This window comes from Falco biarmicus, chromosome 16, assembly GCF_023638135.1.
Source record: "Falco biarmicus isolate bFalBia1 chromosome 16, bFalBia1.pri, whole genome shotgun sequence".
Taxonomy (NCBI): Eukaryota; Metazoa; Chordata; class Aves; order Falconiformes; family Falconidae; genus Falco; species Falco biarmicus.
In genome coordinates this window covers 4,779,999-4,801,810 of record NC_079303.1, presented here as the reverse complement: position 1 = coordinate 4,801,810, position 21,812 = coordinate 4,779,999, and the positions used below count along the sequence as shown (strand labels likewise).

The window sequence follows — 21,812 nt, the reverse complement described above, 5'->3', positions numbered from 1 at the left end:
ATTGCGCACAAGTTCCTGAGGTCTTGTGTTTCAACCCCCTGCAAAGGTCAGGTAGTGGAAAACTCCTTTTGCGCTACGTCCGTGCCTGGGAGTTTACTACAGCCGGCCAAAAAATGCCCTGCGAGCAGGAGTGAAAACAAAAGGCGCCCTGGAGCTGCACAGAAAGCAGCTGTGGGGAATGACCGCAGGAAAGCACAGAGATGGCACGGTGTGGCATGGCACAGCACAGCATGGCACGCACAGCGCATGGCACGGCACACCGCCTGCCACAGCGCGGCAGCCCGCCTCCCCTGCACGCTGCCACGGAGCAACTCACCGCTCAGGAGCCTGCCAAGGGACCTGCACACCTGAGACGTCAGTCCTACCTACTAGCTGAAATTCAAAAACAAAGCAGATCCTTCTCCTATCAAAAAAAGAGAAAAGAGAAAAATTATGTCCTGTACAAAACTATCCTGTATTCAATAAAGTTTATTGTCCAATCTTGGCTTTGGAGCATTTGCAATACAACTGTAATATAAGCCTTAGCAATAAAGTGAGCACATCCACAAAATAGTCCATGTCACATCTGAAATACAAAAATTGAAATATTCTCATGAAACATTCAGACACAAGATTGATAGATGGATACAGTCTCCTATTTTTTATTTATTATTTTTTTTTGTACCGTTCCATTTGCTCCAGAAAAACTTTCTATTAAAAAATCATTGCCTCTTTTGGAATAAATCTTTAAAATCATTTCTTTTAAAATGCATCTTTCGTTTGTACAATACTAGTTAAATATATTATTGGTATTCTGCAAATGAATCACACCAGAGAACGTTCACAGTATGTGTATCCTGGCCGCTTGAATCTATTTTTCCTGCTGTAAGACAAGCATGATGCTGAGGATGAGAGAAGGCAATTAGAGAAACCAGAAAGTGGGTTTCGTCGGATCTGTGCCCAGACATCGCCGGTGGGAAGGGCCACGGGGACATCCAAATGCATTTCTTACAAGGCTCTGGCGTACGGAGACAGGACAGCGGTGCGGTACGCGCACGGTCAGAGAGCCACAGCTCTTGGCAGGTGAGATCATGTTGCTTTTCACCTCCTGTATTTCAGGATGGAGACGTGACGGCTCTCGCAGGACCTGCTCAGCCATCGCTGAGCAGCTCGGAGCAAACCTGCCCTTGCGTGGCTTCAAGACACCAGACACGCGCTAGTGCAAGCGGTTTGGCCACGCAAAGCCAGGCAGGCGCCCACCCCCAGGTCCAGTCTCTTCCCCGTGCCCTGGGACACACACACTAAACCTTTTACATTGCTCAGTCCCATGGGTTAGACTCTTTCTCTAATGTTTTCCCATCTAATTGGTCCTAGCCTGCTCTGGGAGCTCCTTTTTTATGCTAGCCTAATTTCTGACTGAAGGTAAGTCATGGGAAAAAAACCAAAACAGAACATTTGAGAAGCTTGGGAAAATGGCCTTCTAATTACCGGGTTTTTTTTCATCGTGTGTAAGGGAGAGGGAAATCCACTTAACTTGTCCTTAGTCTCCAAGATACAATGTAGCTTTGTTATTCAAAATCTTAACATAGATCTGGCAATGGGCTAAGCCAGGAAAGGCGTGTGCATGTGCGTATGGAGACAGTGAAATTAAATAGCTCTCTGCCTGTAAGTTTTATTGTTGTCTCATATCGTGGACCTTGCTTTACACGTTACTTTACTTACATTTCTTTAAGTAGCTATCAGCAAGAAAGATGAAAGAATACAGCCTTTCCTGAGGGTACAGCCAAAAATCCCATCTTCCACCGGAACTGGTAAACAAACAAAAAAAAAATTGCAAGAAAAATGTCTGGAAGACAAAGCAACAGTTTCCTTTTGTCAAAACTCCCCATCTGCGAGGAGTGCTAGCTACTCCGCAAAGCGGCGGATGGGAGAACCCACAAAATGAAAAAAATGCCGGAGAGCCACAGACATTCCCAGCATTTTCATGAGCACGACATTAAAAATCCAACTTGGGAGCTGGCTGGCACCCCAAAAGCTGGGGAAAGCCTGCCCGGGGATGAGCTGCCGGAGCAGGGAGCGATGCCATTGGCGGCAGAAGCCCCGCTGCAGAATTTGTCCCCTTGCGTGCCCGACTCATAAACGGGGGCATCCCAGAGCAATCTGTCCTCATCCACCCAGCTGGACCCCGCGGCCCTCAGGGGGGCTGTAACAGCATCCAGGAGATGGAGAAGGGGGGTTTGGCTCCAGGCTCTAATCCCTGCCATCCTGCTACTCCCTTCCCTCCGCAGGCGGGCAGCGCGCCGTGGGAGAGCAGGCGCTCGGGGCTCTGCCAGCCCACACGTGCAAGCACAACAGCGACGGGAGCTTGAAAATCAAATCTTGCTCAGCAGGACACCAAATATTTACACACGCTACTGCCCTCCTGAATAGGAATTAAATATCTACTAAAAGCAGTGGAACAAAAGGGGTTATCTTAGATGCGGGCTGTTAGTGGCACACAGGGCTAATAAATAATAGTGTCTCCTTTAGGGAGGATTTGTAGGAGGAAAGGCAAAGGCTACGAAAGAATAAACAACAGCCAACAGGCCCTTTGTCTTTGCTATCTGATCCCGGGTAAAGCAGTCCTGTCTACACGGTCACTGCTAGGTCTTTTCCCCAACACTTCTCCCCAGAAGTTTCTGTAGGTGACCCTGACCTTCAGCAGGAATCTCTCTCTTATGAGGGGAGCGCCGAGCCCACAGACCAGTCCGGTTGTCTGGTGTGGTCTGCCTCCATCCTCCCAGCGGGAAGCGGGACAGCTCAGCTAGGCGCCCTGTGCCCCAGCAAGCTTTACGCCCAAGACAACCTCAGTGCATGGTGATGGTTAACACCAAGCAAGAAAACTGCACAAAGCCCAGTGAAACACGTCCTGAACGGGCTTCCCAAGAGCGAGGGGAGGGGGTTCCTGCTCCCCCTGGCCCGATCTGAGCGCAGGGGCAGCTCTGCTCCCCTGGGCACGCCAGCACTCCTTGCCCCATGTACCTGAAAGTGCTGCTACAGGGGCGCAGGAGACCGTCCATCCATCCATCCGTGAGCTGGCCTGCCTGCTGAGCTAATTCCTGACGGGAGCTGGCTGCCCTGGGAAGTGCAAGTCTGCACCACAGACCCCTGCCATGCCAAGGAAATTCCTGCATAAAACGCCTTTGTGAAAGAAGAGAGTGTAAGAGTTCAGACTTACTCCAGCCAACACCTCCCCTTGTGAGCCTCCCTACTGAAAAGCCCCACGCAGCAGGAGCCGGGTGTAGGAAACAGGCAAAACACTACTCTGACATCAGGGTGAAATGCGTCACTGGTGGCTGATGGCTATTCATGCTCTTCCCTATCAAATGGAAACAATTAATGAGCTATTCAGCCTGCTGTATGCTGGACATACCGAGAAGGGAACGGAGCAGGGACGGGCAAACCTCAAACAATGCAGACGTCTGGATGCTTGTCTAGGACAAACCCGAATTAAGAGTTTTGGTCTGATGGGGGAAGCTCAGAGGGTGCATCGAGCACTGGCACGGGGAGGAGTCACCCCAGAAGCTCTGGGGAGCTCCGGGGTCTCCACGTTTATACCTCATGCTTTGTATTTTCCAAGGATCACAGACAGAATGCCACACGGCAAAGCAGAAAGCAGAGTCCTCGCTCTCTGCTCGATGGGGAAACCGCAGCACGGAGAGTTACTGGCCCCTGAACAATGCCTCCGGGCTGGGAGCGCGAGGGGTTAAGACATCAGCGTGCCCTGCCAGTCCCAGTGCCAGGTGACAGTCACAGCACCTGCCAAGTGCAGAGTCTCTGTGGCCACATCCATGGGCTAGAGGACCGGTGGGTGAGAGGACTAGTCATCTGGGACAGCCAAGAAAAGGATTTGAGTATTATACAGTAGAGAGACTTTTTGCAACGCTCACACGCTTGAAGACGTTTCAGGCTGTTTGCAGGCTGTGGGGGCGAGGTGCAGCAGGGCCTCTTCGCTCAGGATGCATTTGGCACGTTCCTGAAGTGTATGGAGGGGAAAACGCAGCAGGAGCAGTCCTCGGCCAGCAAAGCACGCTCAGATCTAAGCAGGCACCTCAGTCCCATGGCATTGATCTGAGTCAGGGCTGGCACGATCTGGCATCAGCTACAAACGTAGAGGCCAGGCAACGAGGTTTGAGGGATGATTTGCTTCTCTGCGGGTCTATTTCTGGTCCCCACAGCTGAGCTGTGGGAGGTTTGGCACCTCTCCCCCCTCCTCTGGGTACAAATGCACTGAGGTGGGTGTGCGCAACACTTTGGTACGGAGAGGCTGCGCGGCTCGGGCTCTGCCACATCGCGTGGGGCTCAGCGATGGGACTGGGGGAGATGCGCTCCTGAGACACCGGCTGAGAACCGTGTCCTGCCCTTGTGATGGTGGCAGAGAGGGTCACAGGCTGGGGGGATGGCAGGCTCGGCGACGAGAAAGGGGCTGCTCCATCGGCGTCTGGGGAAGGCTGGGCACCGCAGCGGGAGGCAGCACGGAGCCAGTGCTCATCTGGCCCCGCTTCTGCACAGCCCTACCAGCAGGTACCTGCACCCCTAAGCCAGCCCTTGGTCTCAGCTCAGGACATCCCTGGGGAGCAGCCGCCTGACCGAATTTGCAAACGCAATGGTGGCAAGGAGGGGGAGATGCTGCAGGAAGCAATGGGAAGCCCCCTCCTCCCAGCTGCTCTATCCTTGTCAGGACACAGGTACCAAAGATGGGGAGAGAAAAAGGGGTTATGTGGGCAGCGGCAAGGGCAAGTAATGGGGGGCTGCCCTGATTTTTGTGCTTCAGGTGCAGTCACTCCAGTGCCAGGCGGGGTCATACCCCTGACTTGTAACATCTCCCCAAGAAACAGGGGTACAGAGCAGGTTGTCTGAGCAAAGGTATGTTTCCAGAAATGCCTGCCTGGGCCACACGCTACGATCCACAGCCCAGCTTTGGAAATACCACTCCCTGCTCACAAACCCCCCCGAGGCTGGCTCGCCCACCGAGGGCAGCGAGTGCTCCCTGGGGCAGCACACGATCCTGCACTCTGGGCAATGCCCAGGGAAGCTCCTCGCTAGAGCACCTGCACAGGGGGCGGCAGCTCACAGCTGGTGGGGGGCAACATGAAAACAAGAGGGGAGAAAGGCCACAGGTCCATGAACTGCTAGGGGCTGTGGTTGTGGGGATGGGCAGGGGGGAGTCTGTGGCGAAGGGCGCTTCAGCATCGTCCTGCTCGAGTCAGTAATTCTGCGGTGGGTCAGGTGGAAGCGTGTTGCCGTCTCCTTTCTCAGTGCTTCGATCTCCATGGTGACAAGGGGAACATGAGATCCACGTTTAAAATATACTCTGCCTCCTGTTCTTGCCTCGGGCTGAGGAACAGAGAGAGAGGGGGGTCAGGAGAGGTCAGGTGGTGAGCAGCAGTTTGCAGAGGCTGAGCCCTGTGGTGCTCTGGGTTAGGAGGTTATGAGCCCATGGCATCCATGGAGAGGGGAGCTGTGCCTCACAACATCTAGATGTGACTTTGGTACCAGAGTAGGTGACAAGCAAGGATGCCCAGGGGTAATCTGGGGACTGAAGCAGGGAGCAGGTTTGGCTTTTTCCTACGTGGGACCCACTGGAGCAACCCCAGTGCCAGCATGGTCCATGGCACCATTCTGGGAGATGCCAGCAGGATTTTCCCTAGTCCTACCTGACTGCTGAAAGGCTGAGCCACGGTAGCCAGGGTCCTTTTGAAGCTGGATCTCCTTCAGGGAGAAGATGGAAGCATCTAGGCAGAGGGGGCAGAGAGAGAGGGGTCAGTCCAGCAGCCCGCAAACCCAGATCCAGGACGGATGGCAGTGCCCAAGTGCAGCGCTGCACCTCATCACAGCTTTCCTCTCCCACTCCTCCTCCTCCTCTACACTTCCTACCCAAGTTGTTTCTTGCTCCTGCAGCCGCCAAGCTCCCACCCCACCCTGCTGCGGGAGCACCTCTGAGTGAGCAAAGACAAGAGGCATCCAAGGAGACCTGGCTGCAACCCACCACCCTGGGGTTGCACAGAAGCTCTTTGCTCCACATCCCCCAGGCAAGAGGACGGCAGGCACTTACTGTCAGGCAGGAGATGCACGCGCTCTCCCAGGCTCTTGAAGTAAGCGTGCCGCAGGGCTGCCTCCGCCGAAATCCGGCCTTTGGCTTTGTACTGCACAAAGCCCCAGAGAAAGGCAATTACATACAGTCTGCACACGTGAGAGGGCATTCAGTGGACACAGAGGCCCCACACAAGGTGAGGGCACCTATGCACACCTAAGTGCCCCAACGACTTCATATGCTGCGTGGGTGACAGTGTGTCCAAACGCTGTGCACACCACAGGGGTGTGCAGGCAATTCCCGGTGCCATTTGCACGTGCACAAGGCACAGCACACACTGTGCGACCATAGCAGTGCACCGGCCACGTAGTACCTTACAGATCATCAGGTTTGTGTCCTCCCACTTGTGCGTGAGAGGACACAGGGTAGGGGATGGTTCACCATCCTTAATGGGAGGTGGTTTGGGATAGCATCTACATGGCCATGGCTTATTCTGTAGTCACAGCTCCTCTCCTGCCTGGCTCCAAAATCAGTGTGAGGGCAGCCAGAGTACCTTCACTTCAGAAAACCCCTTTGCCATGCCCCTGGACTGCTCTACCGCTCACCAGAAGGAGGTTTGTCAGCAAGTCAATGCCTTCCGAGTCCAGCCTGAGAGAAGGAGGAAATAAAAAATGGAGCATTATTGCACCCTGGAGATATTGCAATAGTCAATGCAAGGGACAAGCTTGCATTCACAAGCTGCCAGCACCACAAGGAGAAAATGAAACTGGTCTGCCCAAGCTCCCCTTTACAACCAGCACAAGCCCACCATGCCTTACGTGTCCCTGCTCAAAGAGGTACCTTGGGGCGTGATTTATTAACGGCTGGGCTCGGTACTGTGTGAAATTGTAAGCCTTAAACTCCTCGTTGGATGTGATTCCAGGCCAGGTGTCTTCTGTTGGGGTTCCTGGGAAGGGGGAGAGATGGAAACCTGTCACGCTTATTCGGTGCAGAGGGAAGAGCCTCCTGCATGCGAGCGCCAGGTAGAGGTAAGTAGATACTTCCTTGTATCTGTTACAAGGGAGTAATCTTTGAGTTTGCAAACCCTTGAGTTTGGTGCTGTTTTGTGAGGATTTCAGAACTTGCTTCTGTCCTTAGTCTTAGTCCTGAGTTTCTCCCTGGATTTACGGGGAGAACTTATGGAGGTCTCAACAAGAACATTAGAGCAGTTCAGGGAAGGTCAGACATAACCAGAGGCTGCAGTGAGCTGTCTGCCACCGACACGGGCATGAAAAGCTCTGAGTCAGGTCATCTCTGCGTGCCTTAAATGATGCATGGAGTCAGAGACCCCTGAACACGGAGCCAACTGACGTTCCCCTTCCCTTTGTGCATCACCTAGGAGTGGTCAACCGGTGGGTGCCCAGCCCAGGAGAGAGGGCACGAATGTCCCCGCAGGCTGGGACCGCGCATCCCAGGGGCAGCTGGCGAGGACCCCTCACCCCTCTGCTGCCTGCCAGCCCGGCGGGGGCTGCGGGATCCTCTGCCCACGCCTGCCCACGCTGCCAAGGCTGTGCCAGCCAGCAGGCTGCCGCCGGGCTCCCGAGGCTGCTGCAGTCAGCCACTGCCCTCGCGTGGGGACCGGGGACACAGCAGAAGACTCACCCAGCAGCCTGAAGATCAAATGCAGCTCTTCTTTCACCGTGGAGCCCGGGAACATGGGCCGTCCCGTGACCATCTCGTAGTGGATGCACCCAACGCCCCTACAGCAGCGGCAGGGACCCTGGGATTAGTGAGGGAGAAGCCCTGTGGATGCTCCACCACCCCTTGGCCAGGGATGAGGTTCTGGGAGAAGGAAATGAGCTCCAGGAGCTGCAGCACTTCTCTGCCACGGGTAACCCTTTGCCCCGGTGTGGTCAGCACACTCCAAAGACCCTGTGCCCCAGGGGACACAGAAAACAGCGTGGTCTCTGGGGGAGCCCACCACCCCCTGGTGTAACCAACTCTGTGTGGGCACGTCTGGTGCTGCACTGGCAGGCAGAAGGAAAACCCCAGCCCACCATCTCGGAGAGCCCAGGAAGCTCGGTTTGGAGTCGTGACTCACCACATGTCAATGGGTGTGGAATACTCGGTAGATCCCAGCAGGACGTCAGGGGGCCGGTACCACAGCGTGACCACCTCATTGGAATATGTTTTTGTAGGAACTGACTTGGCTCTGGCCAGTCCTGCGGACGAAAGGGACGGGCATCAAGAAGCTGCGCCTCCTTGCAATGCTGCATCTTCCCCAGACAGACCCACCTACCAAAGTCAGCCAGCTTGAGCTCTCCTCTCTCGTTGATGAGCAGGTTCTGGGGTTTGAGGTCTCGGTGCAGGATCTTTCTCCCATGACAATAAGCCAGGCCACGCAGCAACTGGAACATGAAGATCTGTGGGGCACAGGAGGGGGCTGCATTTAGCATGGGGACACAGGCACCAAAAGTGGGTTTGCCTCAAGGGCTCTCAAACTCATGGCCAGAAAAGACCCCTCGAAGTCGGCCTGGGGTGGGACACATGCAGACAAGTGTTCAGGCTCATTGCCAGCACTCCAGAAAAGGGGATGAACAAAGTCTGCATGCACAGTGATTTTATTTAGGGTGGCAATGACTGGAGAAATGCTGGCAGACCATAAAAGCAGGCTGAGAAAGGTCAAAGAAGAGTAACAAGGCTGAACTGAAGAGAGAAGGGGCATCCAGACTCACCCAGCCCTGCAAGACCCTAGACTGCACTCAAGGCGAGTGAGGGGCAGGGGTACAGGGTCCCAGGCAGCACCATCTCACCTTCACATTGTGCACGCTCATCAGGTTCCCACAGTTATCGAGGTACTGCTTGAGGTCGTTGTCCTGCAGCAGGAAGCAGCTGTCAGCCTGGCCTTCCCTTGGCCCCATCACCCACCCACAGCAAGCAGCCACCCCCCCATTCCTGCAGGACGGCAGCCGTCCCCCCCATGCCTGCAGGACAGCAGCCATCCCCCCGTTCCTGCAGGAGGGGAGCCATCCCCCTGTTCCTGCAGAAAGCCCCCCTAGACCCACCAGGTACTCGAAGACAAGGGTGAGGGAGCGCTCCGTGTGGATGATGTCATGCAGGGTCACGATGTTGGCGTGCTTCAGGTTCTTCAGCAGCGACACTGCAAGGAGAGGAGGCGGCAGGTTGGGGCCGCGGGACCTGGGGCTGCGTGACTGCGGGTACCACATCCACCCGCACGCCCATCCCAGATCTGCCTGTGACCCAGCACTGCGCACGAGGGCTGGGATGGGCAAAAGCCCCTCCTGCCCTCACCTTCCCGAATGGCCGTGCAAGGTGCCCCTTCCTCATGCTCCAGGCGGATTTCCTTCAGGGCAACGAGGTTTTCGGTCAGCTTGCTGCGTCCCTTGAAGACAGTGGCGTAAGTGCCCTGGGTGGGGAGAGAGAAAATACAAGCTGTGCAGACCATTTACCAGGGCTGTACAACACCGACCTGTTCCATAACATTTGGAGGAAGGATCACTGGAAGCTGCAGGGCCAAGTCTGAAGTTCACAGAAAGATGTGGTCTAAAAATTGCTGAATATTGAAGAAATTTGGCTACAGTCTGCCCTTTGCACTTCAGGCTGCCCTTCTAACTTAATTTAAATCCTTACAGGGGTTTCACAGTCTACTCACCTCTCCCAGTTTGTCCAGTTTGACATAGGTTTCCAGCTTTCCAAACCCAATATCTGACTGTAAGAAAGAAAGGAAAACATCACTGGGAAGGATCTCACCCAGGGATGGCTTCACCTGTGGGGGGAAGGTCAAGGACACTGGACAGTAGCAGCTGTGGTGGCAGATCAATCAAGGCAGGTGTCTGCACGAAGAAGCCCAGCTGGTCTAAGCACACAAAGCCCATTACTTTCCCGGAGAAACCCTGCGGGCCACCAGGCAATCGATCAGAAAAACCTTCACAACCCGCTGGCTGCTTAAGCAAAACGGATGGCACCTGCACCGCGTACCCCCGAGCGACCACAGCCTGCACCACTGCCCCTTCCCCTGCAGGTCCCTTCTCTCACCCACCACCCCGACACAACAGCAGCAGCAGTAGCAGTAGCAGTCGAGCTGAACAGCAGCAGTGATTTGCAAAAAGCAGATGCCCTCATTGTCGGAGAAGCCTTGCGGGATCCTACTGCTGATGCCCAGCATTTTCTTGAGCGCTTTCCTGCATCCTGGTCTTGACTGTGACTCTGTTCGTTTCTCTGTGTGCGGTTCAAATGAAGTGTGAGAGGGACATTTTCCCATTCGGAGCAGTAGCTCTTTAACGTACTGCTGAGACCTGCTCTCGTGTACCCAGTGAAGGAAGGGCAATCACTGCGAGGGCACAGGTCTAGGTGTCACTCCTAGAAGACCCCTGAAAGTGCAGTTTTCTGCGGGGACAGAGACACCTCCTTGGTTAGTCTGGATTACCTGTGTGCCGGGGCAGGGGATGGGTCCCAGCACGTAGCGCGCGCGGCCCGGGGCACGTGACCGCTCTTAAAGCTTAATAAACCGGTGTCATTGTCCCACAAGGTATGTTTGCATCAGCGTAGTCCCAGGCCAGCAGCCCAGCTAAAGCCTCCCCAGCCCAACAGCACTGGCCCCCATCCTGAGCCAAGGGCTCATGCCGTGCCGCTCACCAGCAGCAGATGGAGCTGGATGGACAGCTGTCAATCAGCAGGGCAAAGACGCGGGCCGTGCAAGGAAAGGGTACCCTGGGGGAGGCGCTGAAGGAGCCCCCTGCGCTTGTGCCCAGGGCTCTGCCTGGAGCACCAGCAGCCCCAGGTCTGGGGTGCTCTCGCAGCCTGCCCTGCTCACCAGATCTGCCCCACGGGAAGGCTTTGCCCTTGCACCAGGCACCGACCAGACCACCGAGCTCCCACAAGCTGCCACACACAGCGAGGAAGCTGCTTTCTTGCTCACGCAGGCTGGATCTGCCACCAGCAAATCCCAGGTGGGCACAGTATTTTTACTCCGTTTTGCCTTCCCAAACCCCTCTGTGTACCCTGCAAACAGACACGTCCCGAGCAGGGAAATGAAGCAGCCGCTGCAATCTGAGGTGCCGTACACCCCCCAGAGCACACTGCCAGTTTTGCAGGAGCATGTCTTATTCCGGGAGAGGATCATGAATATTAATTACACATTGCTCTGGCTGTATCTACTGCATTGATTGGACAGACCAGGCAGGTAAATGGAAGCTCTCCTTTTCTCCCCACTCTCCCTGAACAGGCATGCCAGATCCGAAGATGCCTGCTGAGACTTCACTGTTGTGTCTGTACAGCACGGAGCACCCTGGGCAGCGGGACACACACTTGCACATTTGTAAACAGGGCATTGGTTTTTCGCTCCTACATATGCTGATGCTCCGCAGTAAAGAAACTGAAATGCCAAGACTAATGCAAAGGCTAATTCATTATTTATCGGCATTTGCATTTCAACTAGCAGAGAGGCTCCATCACTTGCTACACCGCAAGAGGCTTTCCACCTCCTCCCACTTGGAAGGAGCCAGGCTAAGAGGAAAGTCAGGTATGTGCAGAGGTGAGTGCAGGCGATCTGCACAGTCGTATGCAGACGTGCATGTGTAGGAGTGACCCAGGGAAGAGATGTGTATGTGCAGGTGAGGGGAACGTGTGCTGCGGGCAGCCTGCGGAAAGGGGTTCGCATGGGCAGGAATGGGGGGGTGTATCTCAGTGACACACAGGGGGTACAAGGGAGCTTGCACAGCAGGGCATGACTGCATGGGTGGGTGGCAAGCAGCACACGCATCTGCTGCCTGGGATATATATGCATGAAGTGAGATGCTGTGCCCGGCACTGCTTGCTCTGCATGCCGAGACTTACCAGAGAAGCCCGTCGGGACATCCTGCTGAGGGGCTTGGGGAACTCTGGGCTTTCCATCTGCAGCTTCTGCAAGAACTCAGGGGGCAGGCGGATGTCCATGGGCAGGGAGAGACGCTTGCTGACATCCTGCGGAGAGGGCCAGAAGAGCGGGTGATGAAGGCACCTGATGAAAGGAGGACTACACAGAGCTACTCGAGGGGAAGTGCTCTCTAACCAGAGCTGGTATCAATGGCAGAGCAATGGAGGCAGCATTTGTGGGACTGGGAAAGGGAAGGGGGAAAAGGGGGAAAAGGGGGAAAAGGGGGAAAAGGGGGAAAAGGGGGAAAAGGGGGAAAAGGGGGAAAAGGGGGAAAAGGGGGAAAAGGGGGAAAAGGGGAAGGAGTGTGTCTATGCACAGGGATGTGCACCGGGCTTTGCCAGGGACCATGGCAGTCACGCCGAGCACAGCAAAAAGGACAACAGGGCTCCTGTCTGACACTGCCAGGTCCCCGTGAATCAAATACTGGTTCTTCCAGCCAGCAGGTAGGTGGCAGCCGGAACTTTCCACATCCCTTCAGCTCACTCCAGCCTGCAGCAGTACCTACCTCCATGGAGAAGCGCCGCTGGCTGCTGTTGCGGTAGCGCACGGCCATCGGGGACTGCCCTTCCGCCTCGGAGGGGGAGATGGGGCTGGTGTCTGCTTGGAAGTCCCTGCCCAGGTGTCCCAGCTGTAGGTGGCCTTGAGCCAGGTCTGAGGACAAAGAGAAAGCAGAGCAAGCTGCTGGAGTGGTAGCAGAGCTGCTAAGGCCCAAGGCACTTGCTTTGGAGAAGAGAGTGAGAGTGGGGCAGGGAGGTCCAGAGGTGCTCTAGGGCCATGGGAAAGTCTTCTTCCTTCTCTGTATCCAGAGGCAGATGGAATACCTGCCTTTTGCTGCAGACTCCTGGTGCATCACCATCCACACAGGTCTGCTCAGCAGCACCCCCAAAGCCCCCTCAAGCAGACCCCTGCAATGAAGGTCTCTTGACAGACAGAGAGGGGGATGCAGAGAGGGGAACTGCTTCACACCCAAGGTCCAGATCTCCCACATCCCAATCCAGTGCTCAACCCACCAGGCAGCATTGCCAAGCAGCTCACCCTTCTGCAGCGGCAGCTCACCCTTCTGCAGCAGCACCACGAGTGCTGTTTGCATGAGTTTTGCACGGGTGAGTATTCATCTTAAGTTCCCAGGCTTATCTTCACTAATGTCACTTTAGACAAAACACGATTTGCATTTTAGGAACAATCAGGGGCCTGACCATGCCTCTGAATCCCTCTGTGCTAGGTCTGTACAAAAGCCAAACAGAAAGAGAGCCCTGCCTCTGGGGAGCTTACAAGCGCACACGTACCTCATCCGCCTCAGGAACCACCAAAACTAACAGACATCAGGGTACTCTTCCCTGAGGATGTGACTGTTGTGCAGGAGGTGTTTGGAATTAAAGGCTGCAGTCACTTACTGCAAAACAAAACACTTCAGGCTTTCCTGCCCCAGCCTGCCGCACTTAGCCAGAGTCACAGTCCCAAGAAGCACAAAAGCTCACTTGAAACCCAAAGCAGCTCAGAAAAACACCTCTTCTCTTGGGACCCCAGGTGTGAAGCCTCACTGAGCCCAAGAAACCCTGAAAGGAGCAAGAAGTCAGAACAAAATAAGCCATTGAGCTCTTTCTGGTCTCCAGTTTGAGGCTTGCACTTAAACCTCCTCACTCTGTAATTAACAGCTGGTCGGCAGGAATATTCTGGCACGCACAGACCCAGACAGCGGCACAGCAAGACGAGTTCAATGCAGGTCGCCTGGACCCCAGCGAAGAGGATTCTCTGATTCGCACAGATGCTGTTCCCAAGGGGAAGTTCAGGAGGAGGCAGTGCTGACCGCACGTGCTGGGACGGAGGAGGCAGGGCTAACTGGGTGTGCTGGGATGGAGGAGAACCACCTCCCCAAGGGAGGGACGGATCTCCCTCTGCAAAGGTGTGGGGCCAAGCAGGCACAACTGTTTTGTCCCCTTCCCAGTGGTCACGCAGCTCTCTCCCTTCTCCTCTAAACTCTGCAGCTATGCTCCAGGTCAGGAAGGTCTCCAGGGTCCAAGGGCCCTGCCATAAAGCACCGGTGTCCTCTGTGCATCCAGGCACCCTCCAGTTATTTCCCCAGAGCAAGGAGGAACGTTGCAGGAGGGAAACCCCCCCATGGAGGACCTGCGGTGTCCCAGGTTGAGCCACTGAGCCCTGTCCCTGGCCAAGCCCTTTCCCTGAGCTGCACAGAGACAATCCCCTGCTATGCCTAATGCAGATTTCAGCGCAGCGATCCCAACGTGCTCAGGCAGCCAGCGATGATCTCATTGCCGAAGACTGGAGAGGGAGGGCTGGCTTTCACGGGGTGGTGAGCAGGGCTGGGACCTGGCTGCAGTTTGCTCGTCTGATGGATGAGAGGTGGCAGGCAAGTGACCTGGGAAAAGATGCGGTTTCGTGCCATGGTCACTGGGGGAGCAGGGGACCTGCGAGCTAAGGAATGTAGGATGTCCTCGATAGACAGCCCACACCTAAGGGATGGGTTCAGCCCATGCCACTGGGCTCAGGAGCACCTGAAACGCTGCCAGGAGGTTTTGGGCAGACAGGCAAGAACAAGGCACAGAGTCGCCCCTTCTCCCAGGACCGCTGTAGGACTCCGGTCCCCGTCCCTTCCTGGCCATCTGTTTGTACAGGAACAGTTAGGAAAGTTACCCTGAATTAACCACAGGTATGAAATTAACGTGGATCAATTAAACTGGATCAAATCTTTTTAACTTGCTCACCTCCTAAGCAAATTATCTGAAAAAAAACCCAAAGGCCATTTAAAAATCTGACTGAACGGAGTTCAACTAATCCACTTTTAACAATAGTTTGGGTGAATTTATGCTGGTTCCCATAGGTAAACAAGCCCAAAGTCTTGGTCAAAGATGCAGCCTGCCCTGAAAGCTGCAAACCAGTAGCACAGTCTCTGAACCAGCAACCCACCAGTGTCAATCTCTCCTCATCTACAAAAGCATCAGATGTAAAGCCAGAGGTAAAATGACAACCTGGATGTTCTAGCGCATGCGAAGGGGAATGGGATACGCACAAGACGTAAACTACCACGGGGTGGAAAAAGCACAGAAAAATACACAGAAGACTTGCAGAGATGAGGGGAAAGATGTTTTGGCTGTCCTGTGGCCAGAGAGGGCAGGTGGGATGGGCCAGCCCAGTTCCTCCTGTGTTGTCATGAGATGCCCACAGCACCCAGGGGTACCCGGTCCTGCAGAGATGCTCTCGCGGGGCTGGGGCTGCCCCCAGGCAGGGAGGACCTTGTTGGGTGCTTGTGGGAGGAGATGTGAAGCTGTGGGTGTGCAAACGTGAGGGCCTGTTTGATTCTGCTCGGCATTTCATGTGGATTACGGTGAGCCCTGACACTGCAAATAATGAGGCTGCATGGGATATCAAAGCAAATTAAAGTGAGACCGCAGACACGGCGGCTGCCTTTGACGAGCCTCCTGCCTTTTTTTATAAATATATTTAAACACTGCCTCTGCCAAAGCAAGCTTTGATCTCCCAAGGAAAGGGGCCAGAACCCTTCACTGCTTGTCTGACTTACAACTTTTAATTACTTTGCTAAGTGTGAACTCTCCTCTCAAAGCTCTGGTACACTCACGAGGCAGGGCTGCATTCAGATCTTGGATTATTCATCCTCCTTCCTCCCCCTCATCATCACTTCTCTGTGGCCTTGCGCTCCAGAGGCCAGATCTGGCTCTGATTTACGCCACTGCAAACTGGGAGTCACGCAGGCTGTGCAGCCCGCAGCCCGAGAGCTTATCTGGGCTCGGAGGACAGAGCTGGTTTGGGGCAAGGTCTTGGCGTAGATACAAGCTGTTGGTGAACGCCATCGGCTCTTATCAAAGCAAATGGAAGACACCAAGACCTGATTCCTCAGAAAATCTGGAGTATGGAGAGGAATGTGTGACTGGGGAAGGCCAGGAGGAAAGGAAGGAGCCTCCCTGCCTTCAGCCTTAATGTGAGGCGGAAGCAGCCATGGAGAAGGTTCCCCGTTTCCAAAGATGTGGAGATAGTGCTGGCCTTTGTCAAGCACATCAGATATTGCACAGAGCCCAGCCTGGGCTCCTCTTAACTAAGGGGCTTTCCTCCACCTCTGCCTCTGCAGCCGAGCAGCTGCCATGGCTGAGCAAAGGCTGTGCTGCCCAGGGAAGGGATGCAGGCAGGGTACAGGGGCATCAGACACCCCGAGGCAGGCTGCAAATAAATCAGGCTCTGATCAACAGGCACCCCCTTTTCCTCTCTGCATTGTCAGATTCCACCAAGGTGACATTGTGTGACGGGATGTGTCCAGGCTGGAAAGCTGTTTGCTTTTCCATTTGCCAGCTCGGCTTCTCTCAGGCCTTGTTTTATCAGCCTCTGTGGGTGAAGTCGTGAGAATTACGGGATGAAGAGGACAGAGCTGGGGATTTCCCACCGCACAACCAACAGACGAGGCAGGTTTGTACCCATGAGAAAACCTTGCCCGGTCCCGTTGCAAGGGTCAGAGCAGCTCTGCACTTTCTCTTGGGGCATCCCACAAGAAGGTCTTCTGCCTTTCTGCATCACCCTCCTCCCCCAAGGACAGGTGGAGGCACTCGTAGCCACCGAAGTGTAGGGTTTGCAGGCTGCCACGACCTGTGAATGCTGATAACCTGCGATTTCTGATGCTGGAGGGAAAATAAAAACTGCAAGCAATTCCCTGAGGAGCTATATGAGGTGATGAAAGAAAAAAAAAATTATGTGCTGATCTCTGCTGTGATTAGCACTCTTTTCGGGAGCGAGTGATCACAGTGCCTGAACTGTCATGGGTCATCTGCTCACCAGCAGAGCAAAGGTCACCGCAGGCAAGCCCACCTGCCACGCAGACAGCAGAGCCAGCCCCAGGGGCACAGTCAGAGGTCCTGAGCAAGGAAGGTGCCACCTGAAGCAAGGCTGTTTTGTGGGGAAGAGAAGCAGCACAAGCATGACTGCCATGGTTCTAGTCCCAGCTCTGCCACCAGCGTGCTGCACAACTGTAGCAAGGTCATTTTGCCTCTCTGCGCTTTGATTGCTCCATCTGTAAAACGGAGGAGACCAACACCTCAGGCAGAAATAAAGATGGAGCCTTTTCCAGACCAGGCATCTCCCACAAGGTCCGAACCTCACCACCAAACCCTGCGAGAGAGCAACTTGCACACAGACCCCCTTCTCATCCCCTCCAGCACCACCAAAACCATCCTCCCCCCCTACACATCTGAAGCATCACACTGTACCCGAATGCCACCTCCCCCCAGGGTGCTGGGGCTCCTGTCCCCCCCCAGCTCTGCCCCCTGGCACTGATGCTCCAGCTGCTCCCTGCTGAGCCCCCCAAGCCCTTCTGGCACAAGAGCTCCCAACCAGGAGGGGTTTATGAAGCAGCTGAAGAGATGCCTCAGACAAATGTGGCTGTTCGGGCTCTTCATAAACAACAGCCACAGCCAGAGATTAAGGGCACCGTGGAGGTGACTTCCCGGGGCTGTTTACAATCCCCAAGGGAAACTTAATCAAGATATCTCGGGCAGAAGGGAGCAGGCTCAGGGTGGTGGGTTGGGCGAGGGCAGGGTGTTTCGCCTGTGCTGTGTGGGAGAGGGCTCGGGTGCAAACGGGGACCCGTGCCCCAGGGAGCAGGGGGCACCAGGGAGGGAAGGCTGCGGTGGGGGGGCAGGACGTGCTACATCCCCGTGGGGAGGGAGGTATCCACCAGTGGGGGCTGGCACCAGCGTGACCTGCAGCAGCACATGAGGAGCCATAGCCCACGGCAGACCCTGAGCCCCTGATCCATTCCCACGTCCAGGCAAGAGGATCTCCTAACCCTACCATGGCACAGTCTAGTACTGGTCCAGCCTCTACCCACGGGGTCAGGAACACCCTCGGTCCTGGCCCCGGGCTCGGTCCGCTCTGACTTTGCTCTTATTCTTTCCCGGCTACTCCAGGAGCAAGACCAAAAGCCGGGAGGGGAATAGACAGACACTGCTTGAACTGCTTTTTCATTCAAGGGCAAAGGAAGAACTGTGACCAATGCTTCATTAAAGCAGAAGAATGGGGAAATCGCCTCTCCGACAAAGCCTCGGTTGCACAGTGGAGATAACGAGCCCAGGCTCAGACATCCCAGAGCAGAGGTCCCCCAAGGAAGGCAACAGCAGGAGCAGCTGTCAGTGCCCAGGACTTTCTTAGCCTTGCACCATTTTATCCCCACAGCTTCTGCACAACTAATTAAGGGCTCAAGTCTAATTATAGCCCTTGCTGCTTGCTAGGGTGTGAGGGGAGGGGTGTGTGTGTGTGTGGAGGAGCAGGGAAGGAGGCCATGAAGCGATGCTGTTCAGGGCACCCTGGGTATCTGGAGGGATAAAGAAGAGTGTCAGGATCTCCAGCAGTGAGGAAAGCCAGCTCTAAATTAGGTTACTGCATCTCATTTTTAAAGCAGGTTAGCTGGCAGGGAGACAATCCCTCCCTGCTGGGGCAGATGCGAGTGCCAGGCAATTACATCATGGCCTCAGCCCCTGCTTGCAGCAAACGTTTCTAGCAATTGTGGCTGCAGGGTGAGGGGGGAAAGAGCTTGAACGTGACCTGAGTGGAGCCGAGGGCACCGACACATGACCGGGCTGGCCTGTGGCAAAGGGAGCTGTTTTGGTAGGAGGCAGCAGCAAACGCATGACGTGATTGCCAGGAGCGGTTCAGCCTTGCACCCGCAGCAACAAATTCACCCCTGGACAAATCAAGCCTAACTTTATCAGGTTTCCAAACGCCTGCCTGTCAGCGGCTCTGCCTGCCTGCCCATGCACGGCCGCCTTGGCATGATCTGCTCCCAGTTTCTGCCTCGAGCATTGCCTCTCCCTCCATATGCCCATAGCCAGAGACAGCAGAGCCTGCCCCAGCCTGCTGAGAGGCGGCTGCTCTGTTTGCAGAAGGGATATGCTCTGTTCGGCGCATGGAGGTGTTAACCCTCAACTCCCTGGGACCTTGAAACCCGTACCCCAGGAAGCAGCTGTGGGTCCAGGGGCAAAGGATGGCCCAGCGAGCCCTGGATGCTCCCCTGAATGGAGAGAGCAGCCCTTTGGCTCGGTGTGTCAGCCTGTAGCCCTGGAGAGGGCTTAAACACCACCGTCGCTTTTGGGCAGGCAGGAGAAGACCCCACATTTTCCCACTCTCTACCATAACCACAGATGCGTCATTCCTCCCTGTTCTGTGCAAATACCTTTCCCTCATGCAAGTACAGATCTCTCTTTAATGACAAGGTGTTATTAATCCTGCTGGATAGACGGGAAAGCATCACAAAGGGGCAGTAACTTTTCACATGTCAACACACCCAGAGACAGGCCCGGGGGGGCTGGAGCGGAGATGCTTGCTGGCAGTGCTGACCCCAGATACCCCTGACCAGCCCCAGCACTGTGGCAGGGGCCCGGGGGCTCCTTACCTTCATTCCTCCGGTTGTTGAGCTGGTTGAACTGCTCCGTGAACTCCGTCAGTGACTCCTCGATGGTCTCCGTTCGCGGAACTGAGAGTGAAAACCTCCGCTTGAAGTTTTTCATCCTGTTCATTTTACCTTGTCCTGCGAGGGACGGCAGAGCCCTGCAGGGAAGGGGAGAGAGCAGGCTGAGAGGGCTGGATGATACATGGGACGGTCCCCCAGCCCCACAGCTCCTGCTCTTTGGGGCTGGCAGCACCCCAACCCGAATTTCCCCTGCTGGGGATCTGCAGGGGTCCCTGGGGGCACCCTCTTCTCTGAGGCACCACTGCTGTGTCAGAGCAAAAGAGGAGCCTTGTGGTCACCAGGGGAATTGGGCTCCTCATGTCTTGAAGGGCTGACTGTGGCCAAGAGGTGCAGGGGGCTTTTTCTGAGCTAGTTATCAGAGATGAGCCCAGGCCAGGGCTGTGCACATTGAATCACGAGTACCAACACAGGCTGCGTCTTGCAGCATCCTTGGAAACTCCAGGAATGTCTGGGACAGGGAAAAGCAGGGCAGAAATAGAAGGAAAGCAAGAAAGAGTAAACAGCGACAGAAAAGATTCAATACCACATTCTTCTCTGTACAAAGAGGCACCCCTGCCCTGGCACTTTGGTCTCTGCTTTGCCCTTGCAGGAAAGACTTCCTGAGCCAGCAGCAAAATCCTGAGCGGAGCCAGTACCAGCCGGGGGGATCCCCAAGAGCCACAGCGAGGGGAGATGCTTTGAGCTCACAGCTTGCTCATAAGCTCTTGAATGACTCATCCTGTATGGGCATTAGAATCGCCTTAGCCAGGGATCTGATTAAAGCAATAAACCCCTTAAACGAAGAAAACCCTGAAGGGGCACATGGCAAAGTGTGCTGAGTGTGAGCAGCCACGCGAGCAGGCTGAGGGACCTCGCTGTGGGCACCTCGGAGCCACACGCTGCTTTGCCTTCTTACCTGGGCTCTTGACGGGCCTGTCTGTAGCTCAGCGGTGCGGATGGCACCGGGCTGCAAGAGCTGTCTGTGCATCCTTTGGTCTTTAGCACCAGCCCTGCTGCCCTCAGGCGTTATTCCTCCTGCCCCTTCCAGTGCCAGGCGCCAGGAGGTTTGGGTCTGTCTCTCTCCCCTTCCCAGTCTGATGAGTGTAGGGCTGCTCATCCACCAGCCTTTACCCTCTCAACGCTAACCTCTCCGGCAGGGTTTTTCCATTAACAGCACTGGGTTCCTCTAGCACTACTCTCACCCACCAGCCCAAGGGGGAAAATCATCCCTTGGTACCAAACAGGCACCAAAAGCTGCACAGAACGGTTCTTTCCTGCACCAACACACACATCCTGCGACTGCTCCTGCATCCCTAGAGCAGGTCGGCCCTCCTACTCCTGGGTGTCCCTGCTACAGCTGAACAGCCCTCTCCTCTGGCTCTCCCCACTCCCCCCCACCCGGCCCCCTAGGGGGCTTATCAGCACAAACAAACGGTGATCACATTCCAGACTGATGCGATCAGACACAGCATCCGGGAGCTAATGCATCACGTCGCCAGGGCAACGGGAACACTTGGGTTGACATGCCTGCATCTGAAAGCTTAAAAGATTATCCGTCAGCAATATAAACACTCCGTTTGGGTGTCTGCCACGCTCTGCTGTGAGGTGTGGCACCCTGCTGTGGGTGCAATCCCCTGAAAATCCCTGGGATTCACCTGAATCCTGGGGACTCACACCCCTCAACCATCCCCACTGGTCTCCCACCTTTAATGCTGCAAAAACCTAAAGCTGAAGGCTTGCCGGTGATGATGCCTTCGTACCTGGAATCAGGGTTCCAGTACTTGGCTGCGGGTGGGAAGGGAGGCTGCTTTGAGTTGCAAATCAAGGCAGGAGGATGCAAGACACATCCACTTCGGCTTCAGACATTTAAATGTTTTCTCAGCACTACAGAAACATGCTTTGACAACAAAGATGCTGGCAGTAGTGGATGCTGCGTTAACAAAGTCTCCACGCTGGTGCTTTCCTCATGGCCAAGAATAAAATCTCCAAACAGTGCTGTTCTTTCTGAAGGGAAGGCAAAGCTTGACACTTGCTTTGGAGACCATTTTCCCAGCCATGGCTCTGATCTGGCTCCCTACCTTGCACGCTAAGCAAGTCTGAACTGAGGTACTGCTGGTGCGTGGAAATGCCGCTAGTGCTGCAGGCACCCAAGGAACCAACTCGACCTGAAGTGTTTCGCTCCAGCTGTGCACGCCGACACTGCTAAAGTGGCACTAATAAAAGTTCCAGAGGCTCCTGTGCTATGCACTGTTTTACTCCCCAACAGGAAACAGGAGCTCAGGGGAAATCCGTGATGCTCCCAGCAGGTACAATCAGAGGCTCAAACAAAAGGCAATCTTTCCACACTAATGTTCAGATAAGCCCTCGTGATTATTCTTTCA

At 55.1% G+C, this 21,812-nt stretch overlaps 1 protein-coding gene across 2 annotated transcripts in view; it reads right to left on the bottom strand.

Annotated features, from left to right (window-relative positions):
* Window positions 1-450: 450 nt before the first annotated feature.
* CDK18 (cyclin dependent kinase 18) overlaps window positions 451-21,812 on the bottom strand; it is a 39,954-nt gene continuing 18,592 nt past the window's right edge. For both annotated transcript variants that reach the window (XM_056361921.1, XM_056361920.1), the window contains exons 2-16: window positions 19,375-19,529; window positions 12,472-12,617; window positions 11,888-12,013; window positions 9,705-9,761; window positions 9,344-9,458; window positions 9,097-9,191; window positions 8,845-8,907; window positions 8,331-8,454; window positions 8,133-8,253; window positions 7,694-7,791; window positions 6,893-6,998; window positions 6,658-6,700; window positions 6,074-6,164; window positions 5,676-5,753; window positions 451-5,355 (exon numbers count right to left, since the gene is read on the bottom strand). In XM_056361921.1, the coding sequence (XP_056217896.1) occupies window positions 5,321-5,355; window positions 5,676-5,753; window positions 6,074-6,164; window positions 6,658-6,700; window positions 6,893-6,998; window positions 7,694-7,791; window positions 8,133-8,253; window positions 8,331-8,454; window positions 8,845-8,907; window positions 9,097-9,191; window positions 9,344-9,458; window positions 9,705-9,761; window positions 11,888-12,013; window positions 12,472-12,617; window positions 19,375-19,498 (1,422 nt within the window). In that variant the 5' untranslated portion in view covers window positions 19,499-19,529 and the 3' untranslated portion in view covers window positions 451-5,320. The remainder of the gene's footprint in view (window positions 5,356-5,675; window positions 5,754-6,073; window positions 6,165-6,657; window positions 6,701-6,892; window positions 6,999-7,693; window positions 7,792-8,132; window positions 8,254-8,330; window positions 8,455-8,844; window positions 8,908-9,096; window positions 9,192-9,343; window positions 9,459-9,704; window positions 9,762-11,887; window positions 12,014-12,471; window positions 12,618-19,374; window positions 19,530-21,812) is intronic.